The sequence below is a fragment of the Nematolebias whitei genome, chromosome 1 (assembly GCF_014905685.2).
Source record: "Nematolebias whitei isolate Nwh7 chromosome 1, NemWhi1, whole genome shotgun sequence".
Lineage (NCBI taxonomy): Eukaryota > Metazoa > Chordata > Actinopteri > Cyprinodontiformes > Rivulidae > Nematolebias > Nematolebias whitei.
In genome coordinates, this window is record NC_056498.1 from 93,968,551 (window position 1) to 93,979,078 (window position 10,528).

Sequence of the window (10,528 nt, forward strand, 5' to 3'; positions counted from 1 at the left end):
TATGTATGTATGTATATGTATATATATGTATGTATGTATATGTATATGTATGTATGTATGTATATATATGTATATATACAGGTCCTTTTCAAAAAATTAGCATATTGTGATAAAGGTCATTGTTTTCCATAATGTAATGATAAAAATGAAACTTTCATATATTTCAGATTCATTGCACACCAACTGAAATATTTCAGGTCTTTAATTGTTTTAATACTGATGACTATGGCATACAGCTCATGAAAACCCAAAATGCCTGTCCCAAAAAATTAGCCTATTTCATCCCACCAATGAAAGACAAGTGTTTTTAATACAAAAAACGCCAACCTTCAAATAATCATGTTCAGTTATGCACTCAATACTTGGTCGGGAATCCTTTTGCATGAATGACTGCTTCAATGTGGCGTGGCATGGAGGCAATCAGCCTGTAGCACTGCTGAGGTGTTATGGAGGCCCAGGATGCTTCGATAGCGGCCTTAAGCTCATCCAGAGTGTTGGGTCTTGCGTCTCTCAACTTTCTCTTCACAATATCCCACAGGTTCTCTATGGGGTTCAGGTCAGGAGAGTTGGCAGGCCAATTGAGCACAGTAATACCATGGTCAGTAAACCATTTACCAGTGGTTTTGGTACTGTGAGCAGGTGCCAGGTGGTGCTGAAAAATGAAATCTTCGTCTCCATAAAGCTTTTCAGCAGATGGAAGCATGAAGTGCTCCAAAATCTCCTGATAGCTAGCTGCATTGACCCTGCCCTTGATAAAACACAGTGGACCAACACCAGCAGATGACATGACACCCCAGTGACTGTGGAAACTTGACACTGGACCTCAAGCAATGTGAATTCTGTGTCTCCTTTCTTCCTCCAGACTCTGGGACCTTGATTTCCAAAGGAAATGCAAAATTTACTGTAATCAGAGAACATAACTTTGGACCACTCAGCAGCAGTCCCAGGTGAGAAGCTTCTGACTCAGTCTCTTGTTCAAAAGTGGCTTGACCTGGGGAATGCGGCACCTGTAGCCCATTTCCTGCACACGCCTGTGCACGGTGGCTCTGGATGTTTCTACTCCAGACTCAGTCCACTGCTTCCGCAGGTCCCCCAAGGTCTGGAATCGGCCCTTCTCCACAATCCTCCTCAGGGTCCGGTCACCTCTTCTCGTTGTGCAGCGTTTTCTGCCACACTTTTCCCTTCCCACAGACTTCCCACTGAGGTGCCTTGATACAGCACTCTGGGAACAGCCTATTCGTTCAGCAATTTCTTTCTGTGTCTTACCCACTTGCTTGAGGGTGTCAATGATGGCCTTCTGGAGAGCAGTCAGGTCGGCAGTCTTACCCATGATTGCGGTTTTGAGTAATGAACAAGGCTGGGAGTTTTTAAAAGCCTCAGGAATCTTTTGCAGGTGTTTAGAGTCACGTCGTTGATTCAGATGGTTAGGTTAATAACTTGTTTAGAGAACCTTTTCATGATATGCTAATTTTTTTGAGACAGGCATTTTGGGTTTTCATGAGCTGCATGCCATAATCATCAGTATTAAAACAATTAAAGACCTGAAATATTTCAGTTGGTGTGCAATGAATCTGAAATATATGAAAGTTTCATTTTTATAATTACATTATGGAAAATAATGACCTTTATCACAATATGCTAATTTTTTGAGAAGGACCTGTAGATGCAGGGATGCTTATGTAGGCTTTATATGTAGATATATAGATATGTATATGAATGTATATTCATGTGTATGTATGTATGTATATAGGCGTAGGTATGGGTATATATATTTATGGAATCTTACTGCAAAGCCATGAATATTTTAAGTTCTTTATACATATGTATTTTGTTGCTGTGTTTTGTCATGTTCTTTGCAGGTGAACAGACAGTGGCTGGGTGTTTTGCCGTGTGCTCTCTTTGTGTATATTTCTTATATTTTGGAGTCTTACTTTGTCTTTTCCTTCTTTCTATCCTATTATAAAAAATAAAAAAAAACCTACACTAGATGATCACTAGAATAAATATTTCATAATAATGGTGTGGAGAGGATGGCTGTAAGGGGAGAAGGGAGGCCATCTAAAAAAAAAAAGATTTTTTTGGACATGACACAGCAAGGAACTTGGTGTCTCTTGCCCGGATGTGGGTTACCGGGGCCCCACCTTGGAGCCAGGCCTGGGGAGGGGCTCATTGGCGAGCGCCTGGTAACCAAGTCACTACCCATGGGGCCTGGTCGAGCTCAGCCCCAAGGAGAAGCATGGGTTTGCCTTTCTGTGGACCCACCACCTGCAGGAAGGGCCATAAAAGTTGGGTGCGTGATGCCATGGGCAGTGGCCGAAGGAGGGGACCTTGGTGCTCTGACTCAGCTGGCTCTTGGGACATGGAATGTGAGCACCTGTGAAGGCTTCTCTGTTATCCAACTAAGGACAATCCATCCATTTTTATTAAAGTAAATAGGACTTTCCAACAATTTTCAGTCAGGTCATCTGGACAGTTTCTTTTTTGCTGAAACGTTTCATCACTCAAGGTTTTCAACCAGTTTGACATGACTGTTGACGAGGAAGAGGGCAAGCAACAGGAGGGGGCATGCCAAAGACACCATCTTAGCACCAACATAACTGGTTTGTTCCACTTTGGAGTAAGCTGTTTGGGGGAAGAATCAGTTTTGTGTTGTGTTTCTTTGACTGATGAAGCCTTCTGGATGGAAGGCAAAACGTTTCACAAAAAAATAAACTGTTGAGATGACCTGACTGAAAATTGTTGGATTGTGTACCTGGATTATTGAGCATGGACTTTTTTGGTAAATGGGACTGTCTTTTTGACATTTTGATTGCTGTTATTTTGACAAATTAGCGCTGTTGTTTTGAAACGTAACGTATTTTGTGAATAACACATCAAACATTTCTATCTTTATATTTTTAACTTATTTTTTACAGTTAGCTTTTTTTATTTATTATGTCTGAAATGTAGCAGGAGTTCAGACACGTGCTGATGTTGTGCGCACGCTAGAGCTGTCTGGAGACGTTTCTGTGCGTAACGTGCACTGTCCACAGGCATTTATTTATTCTCTTGAATAAATGATCGTTTCTGTTTCGGGGGTCTGAGAGGAGGGGAGAGGGAGTGTTTTTCAGTGCGCAGCCCCACTGAGTAGGGACAATATTTGTAGAGGAGGAGGAGGAGAGAAGGACTCTGCACAGAATCTCCGTGCATAAGGCCATCTGTCCCTCCATCCTCAGCACTCCTGAGTGCTCCTGAGCAGCACTGTTGCTAACGGCTAACCGACTTTTCATCGTAACGTGTCCACTGTGTGGAAGTATTTTACACTAAACACCCCAAGACATCAACGTGCAATGTCTGCAGAGCCGCTGTACCAAGAGGGGGAAGCTCGGTCGCGACCTACAATATATCAAACTTAATAAACATTTGAAAAAGCACCACATTTAAGAGCACAGGGATTGTTTAGCCAGGCACTGCGGTAACGTTAGTTTTACGTTGGGCGTTTGAGCTCCGTGGCTTCAGCGGTGTGTTTCTCTCATTCAATCCGAAGCAGACAGTCTTATTTCAGTCAGCTGCGCTCAGTCTGCCTGTCTTGGAGGAGGGACAGACTGAGCGTGGCTGACTGAAACCTGACTGCCTGCTTCACAGCTTGATTGAATATTTGCAGCCAAGATATAGTTTACATTTACCCTCCAGGAGATATTTATCAGCTCAAGATGAGTTCTTTGATTTGAGTTAAATTCAAAGCAGTCTGCTCATATAGTCTTATATTATTATTTTTTATAATTGAATGTTTCTGTTAACCTATTTTAATGTTTCTGTACAGTGCCCTGAAATGACTTCTGTTGTGACTTGGCGCTATATAAATAAACTGACTTGAAAAGACAATCATAAAAAAGAACATGAACTGAAATTTAAAATAAAATTATAAATATATAATGAATATATAGAATGATCTGTGGTGAAAATGGTCTCCAGCTACAAGTACTTGAGTGTGCACCTGAACGACAACCTCAGCTGGGGCATCAACACTTCCAGCCTGATCAACAAAACACATCAGAGACTCTACTTCCTCAGACAGCTGAGGTGAACTGGTCTGGGAAGCTCAGTCCTCACCTCCTTCTACAGGTGTTCAGTGGAGAGCATCCTGTGCTCCAACATCGTGTGGCATGGAGGCTGCACAGCTGCAGAAAGAAAAGCTTTGCAGAGAGTGGTGAAGGCTGCACAGAAGACCATTGGAGTCAGCCTCTGCATCATGAAGGACCCCATTCACCCAGCACACTCAGTTTTTGGCTCGCTCCACTCAGGCAGGAGGTTGAGTCACATTAAGTGTAGAACCACTAGACTGAGGAACAGCTTCTGCCCTGAAGATGTTACTCATGAATCCATAATCAGAATTATCACTGTGAAAAAAATCACTTTAATGCCACTTTATTGTTGATATGCACTGCTGACTATCCATGTTGCTGATCTCATGCTGCTGATTTTGTCCATGCTGCTGTATTCATTCATACTCATCTGTTCACACAGACTCAAGTTCATGTTGCTGTTGTTCGGCGTAGTATTTTTGTACTATTAGTGCTTAGCATATTCTTAGTTTTGCATTTTCTAGTTCATATCTTAGATCTTATTACTGTTTTTCTTTACAATTTATACTTGTGTTGGATGTAGCTGGGACCCTGTGTACACAGTTTCATTCCACCACATGTACCGCATGTGGTGCAAACAACAATAAAGAAACCTTGTTCCTTGATTTAGCTCCCACAGTGTTTCTTTAGCATTACAATCTGGGGCTATATAGACAACAGTGATATACTCCTCCGAAAACTCTCGAGGTAAATAATGTGATCGACATTTCACAGTTGTTCTAAAGCCTTGGAACAGGAACTGTTTACGTATACATACTCCGCCTCCCCGTGCCTTCCCCGTTAGCTCGCTGCAGCGATCTGCACAAAAAAAATTATGTCATCCAGCTGGAAGGCTGAGTCCAGCATGTTGGTTTTCTTTTTTTTTGTTATTGTTGTTCACTGGCTCTAACGAGGCGCACGCGTTTCTTCCTGCTCCCTGTTCTCCTGCTTTTTTGCTCTCGTGTCTGTGTATCGGAGCAACTCCTATTTTTACACATCTTCCAAAATGATGACTACTGTTTTGGATCTGACAAACTGGAATTTCCATGCAAATGACAAAATCTTTTCAACAAAGCGACAGAGTCCTGGAGAAGCCTTATCTGCTCGGACGATACGCATGCAGCTGGATATATCTTTGGGGGGGTGGGGGGGTGTCTTCCTCTGCCATCGAACAAAAACATCAGAATTGCATATAATTGGATTTATGATAACAGATTTCCTGTTTTTGGATAGTCTAGATCCTGGTTTATCAACATACAAAGAAGAAGGCCGCAGCTAATTTGGACCTCGTCTGGCTGCTGCCTAAGTGAAGGTCTGGTTCGTGCTTGGATGACTCAAAATCAGCTGATTACGAGTGAAACCGTAAGTTGGAATTGATTTGAATTGCAGGCCACCTGTGGCTTTGGGATTCGTCAGCATGGAAATGACCTTTAAGAGGCTCGTAAGCACAGACCAGTAGAATGCACCCTAATCTGGCCATTTCGGACCTTGGAAGTATCAGTACAGACTCGAAAGCTGACAAGGAAAGAAATTGTCTGCCTGAATAAATCAACAATTGCCTCAAAACAGGCCGACTTATCAATTTCTCCTGGGAAATGTGTAAACAAAGGAAAAGCCTTGTCTATCGCACCCTCACCCCCCCATGGAGGTTTATCAGAAATGTGCCGGCTAACCATCATCTTATCAGGACAATGGACTATCTGTTAGTGCTTCATGTCGTAAATGCATATGTAACGTGTTCATAAATGTGCTTGCTGGCAGAGTTTTTTGATGTCTTAAATCATGTCCTGTTAGGACAAAGTGTGAATATATTTTTTTGTAATGCCACTATCCCATCCTAATTGCTTGCCCATTTTTCTATCTAAAAAAAAAATGTATTCTGAAAAATAATAAGGCCGCGCTTTCTAGCAGCAGCTTTGTGCACTCTGTCCATCTTTCAGATGGCTGTATGGCTGTATGTACATGTTCTTGTTGTATCTCGGTGCAATGATAATAAAGCTTATAATAAACTGCCCAGCGACAGACTGTTTTGTATGCGACACCTTGTTTTTCTTTCGGCTGCTCCCTTCTTCAGGGATCGCCACAGCGAACTAAGTTGCACGAAGACTTGGCAGTAGGAATGTATGATATGGCATAAAATTCATATCACGATATGTATTGTGAAGTGTGGCGATAACGATATATATCGCGATATGTTTTTGGTATAAAACTTGCTAAAAAAAGCGTAGGGTGTCCTTTTGCCTTCATTTAATTTGAATTGAGAAAATTCCACTACTAGGTCCAGAGAGTTTTTAAATAATAAACAAATCAAGTATTAGGCTTCTTTCTTTAGTGCAAAATAGTGCAAAAGATATCAAATGTAATTTTAGCCACATGTTTTAAACAAAACAATATGTTGTTAACTCTTAACAGTTTCCAGTCTTATTTAATAAATGAACAGCAACAGAGCAGAATTTTACACTGAAACACTTCACCCTCCAATCCTCTAGTGGGCGCCTCCTTCTGCTTTAATGGAGAGCTGACATAAAATGAGTCTGGCTTTGACTAGAGGGTCTCGCAGTAAAATCACACAACACGACATTCTTTTCACATATCAGAGAGCAGGTTTCTCTAAAGCTGACCAACGCTTACTTTAACTTTTGACGGGGGAAAAAAAAAACTTTCGACGGAACACAGCGTTTTGCGCATGCGTCAGAATACAGCAACACTATGGCAAGCCGGCTGAAGTTAGCTTGTAGCTTTGCTACTTAGCTCTCGAATAAAAGACTTTAACGCTACTTACGCACACTAAAAAAAAGTAACGATTAAACTGACAACTCTGATTTTACTTCAGACACAGCATTACTGCGGTTAGCTGGTAGAAGACAGATCTCTATCGTAGGCTAAATTTCTATTGTTTCTACCGTGTACCGTATATATCGCACATTCCTACTTGGCAGTTATTTTTACGCCAGATGCCCTTCCTGACACAACCACAGACCACCAAGCTACCACATCCCTCTGTGTGGAGCAGAGAGCTGCTATCTAGGACATCCGGAGGAGCAGATGGTGGGGTTTAAGGGCCTTGCTCAAGGGCCCAGAGTGGGACGAATTAGGGTGGGTGCAAGTGTGGGGGCTTCACCTACCCCACCCATATTTTTGATGTTGTCGGTACCGGGGCTTGAACCGGCGATCTTCCGATCACAGGCCCACTTTCTCTAACCTCTGCGCCACCATTCCCCTGTTTTGTATGCAACACCAATGTATTAAATTCCCCTTCTTCATCCCTTATCTGGCCTTTTCTTTTGTTTTTTTACCAAGAGGCAAGTAATCTCTTCTTCCTCCGTTGATCCCATGACTGAAATGGTGAGAAATTAAGGAATTTGTCACGAGCGAATTAAACTCAGGTCCAGCATGGCTGCGGGAGGGTCTGGAGATTTCCTGGTGGGCTGGTCTGATGTGTGAGCTGTAGGACCAGCGCTCCCTGTTTTTTTATTTTTTTTATTTTTTTAGATCTTTTTATTAACAACTTATAAACACAGAACACTGCTGCGACTGAGGCTGCCAGCACTTTTTTCTTTCTTTCTGACCTGTCAATCAATCCAGTAGGCGTGGCAGCAAATGACCAATCAGCGACCTCAATTTGTCACGAAGGTAAACGCCCCTTGTCTGTGGAGCTGACTGCAGCTGCTCAGGGTGTACGCTCAAGTATGAAGTCTGAACCCTCTGCGTACAGTACACGCGTATGTACGCGTGAACGGACGTACGTGGGAGTATACTGTGGGCTTAAGAAAAACTGGGTTTCCACCGAGAGCCTGAGAAGCTGCAGCCTGGCTGAGTGCGGCCATCTTGGCATTTGTTGTCAGTTTGAAATATTAACAGGATTTACGACACATTTCTTCAATCCATCAATGATGGTTTATTTGTTCAGCTTGATTTCAGAATATTTTCATTCCTTACATGAGAGAACATTGATTGACTGGAGCATTCTTTGGATTTAGTTAGTGAAGGGCTTTTTTCACAGTAGAACAGGTCAGAGTTCCACATAGTTTGACATGTCCTCATGCAAAGTGCTGGTCACTGTTCATGGACTCATCCTGCTGCTTTAGAACACACGTTTTAATTTATTTTAGAGAAAGTATCATAAATTCCACGTTAATGTGAGCAACCACAACAGCTACCACAGTACCATCAGAAGCACAGCCATATATTTATTCTAATTAGTTTTAGGTATAATCATTATTCTTTGTTTTGATTTTGTTATGTGGACATAAATGGATCTTCAGGTTTACTCGTGGTTCCTGGTATCTGTGAGCCTTCAGTTTCTATAGCTGCTCTGTTGGAGACATGTTGACCCGTCTGCTGCCAGCAGAGACCTGATATCTGTTCTGTCCATGCTGCAGGAGGTCCGGTTCAAGACCGTGTCCCTGTGGTCTCTGATCAACAGTAAGGTGGATTTGTATCTGAACCCCTTCTACGCCCCGGATCCCGGCCAGGTCCTGTACCCTGTGGCCAGCATGCGGCACCTGGAGCTGTGGGTGTCATACTACATCCGCTGGAACCCCCGCATACAGCAGCAGGTAGGCCCAGTTGTGATTTTCTGATCCACTCAGGTTCTGTATTTACAAAGTGTGCACCTTTTCTTCAGGGCTTCAACAAAAACCATGTAGTTTTGGTTTTCAGTGGGTGGCCATATTTTTAAATAAATGTACCATAATTGCAGGTCTATAGAGCACACCTGAGTATAAGCTGTGCACACTAAATAAAAAAAAATATGCAAATACAGGTGCTGGTCATAAAATTAGAATATCATGAAAAAGTTGATTTATATCAGTAGATTTCAAATGTTTATTTCTTTTAATGTTGATGATTATAATTCAGTATCTCATAAAACTGGAATATTGTGAACAGGTTCAATATTGAAGACACCTGGTGCCACACTCTAATCAACTAATTAACTCAAAACACCTGCGAAGGCCTTTAAATGGTCTCTCAGTCTAGTTCTGTAGGCTACACAATCATAGGGAAGACTGCTGACTTGACAGTTGTCCAAAAAACGACCACTGACACCTTGCACAAGGAGGGCAAGACACAAAAGGTCATTGCTAAAGAGGCTGGCTGTTCACAGAGCTCTGTTTCCAAGTACATTAATAGAGAGGTGAAGGGAAGGAAAAGATGTGGTAGAAAAAAGTGTACAAGCAATGGGGATAACTGCACCCTGGAGAGGATGGTGAACCAAATCACATTCCAAAATGTGGGAGAGATTCACAAAGAATGGACTGCAGCTGGAGTCAGTGCTTCAAGAACCACCACACACATACATATGCAAGACTTGGGTTTAATCTGTCGCATTACTTGTGTCAAGCCATTCTTGAACAACAGACAGCATCGTGCATAGTGCCTCGCCTGGGCTAAAGACAAAAAGGACTGGACTTCTGCTGAGTGAGCCAGACAGAGACAGACAGAGAGATTTATTTGTCATTCGCATCTCATGTGGTACATGTGGTGGAACGAGGTTATGTTCACAGGGTCCCAGTTACATTCAACAATAAAATGTAAAAGAAAAACTGTAATAACATCTAAAATATGAACTAAGAAAAACATCAACTAAATAATACACTAAGTACTAGTAGCATAAAAACAATATGCCGAACAGCAGCACGAACATGAGTCTGTGTGAGCAGATGAGCACGAATAAACACAGCAACATGAAACAGATCAGCAGCAACATGATGTAATTTTTCACAGTGATGATACTGATTAGATATTCATGAGTCTAACAGCCTCAGGGTAAAAGCTGTTCCTCAGTCTAGTGGTTCTACACTTAATGCTCATTAACCTCCTGCCCAAGGCTCATGGGACAAAAAGTGTGTGCGCTGGGTGAGTGGGGTCCTTCATGATGCAGGTGCTCTTCCTGCATCTGGAGGTGTAAATATCTGTGATGGTGGGAAGGCTAACTCCAACAGACTTCTGTGCAGTCTTCACCACTCTCTACAAAGCTTTTTTTTCTGCAGCTGTGCAACCTCCATGCCACACGTTGATGCTGGAGCACAGGATGCTCTCCACTGCACACCTGTAGAAGGAGGTGAGGACTGAACTTCCCAGACCAGCTCGTCTCAGCCGTCTGAGGAAGTAGAGTCTCTGATGAGCTTTCTTGATCAGGCTGGTGATGTTGTTGCCCCAGCTGAGGTTGTCATTCAGGTATACACCCAAGTACTTGTAGTTGGAGACCACTTCCACCGCAGATCTTTTTATGTTCATGGGGGTGTAGGGGTGTTTGTTCCTTCTGAAGTCCACGATCATCTCCTTTGTCTTCTTCACAATGACGTGAAGGTTATTTTCTTTGCACCAGCTCTTCAGGTGTTCCACCTCCTGCCTGTAGCTGGGTGCATCATTGTTTGTGATGCATCCCACCACCACTGTATCATCTGCAAACTTTACAATAT

The 10,528-nt window shown here is 42.5% G+C and overlaps 1 protein-coding gene across 1 annotated transcript in view; it reads left to right on the plus strand.

Annotated features, from left to right (window-relative positions):
- Nucleotides 1–8,686, plus strand: part of mtm1 (myotubularin 1) — a gene marked incomplete in the record, with an annotated part of 286,925 nt that extends 278,239 nt beyond the window's left edge. Inside the window, 1 exon segment of the mRNA XM_037674683.1 lies at nt 8,486–8,686. Coding sequence (XP_037530611.1) covers nt 8,486–8,686 — 201 coding nt within the window.
- Nucleotides 8,687–10,528: the final 1,842 nt, after the last annotated feature.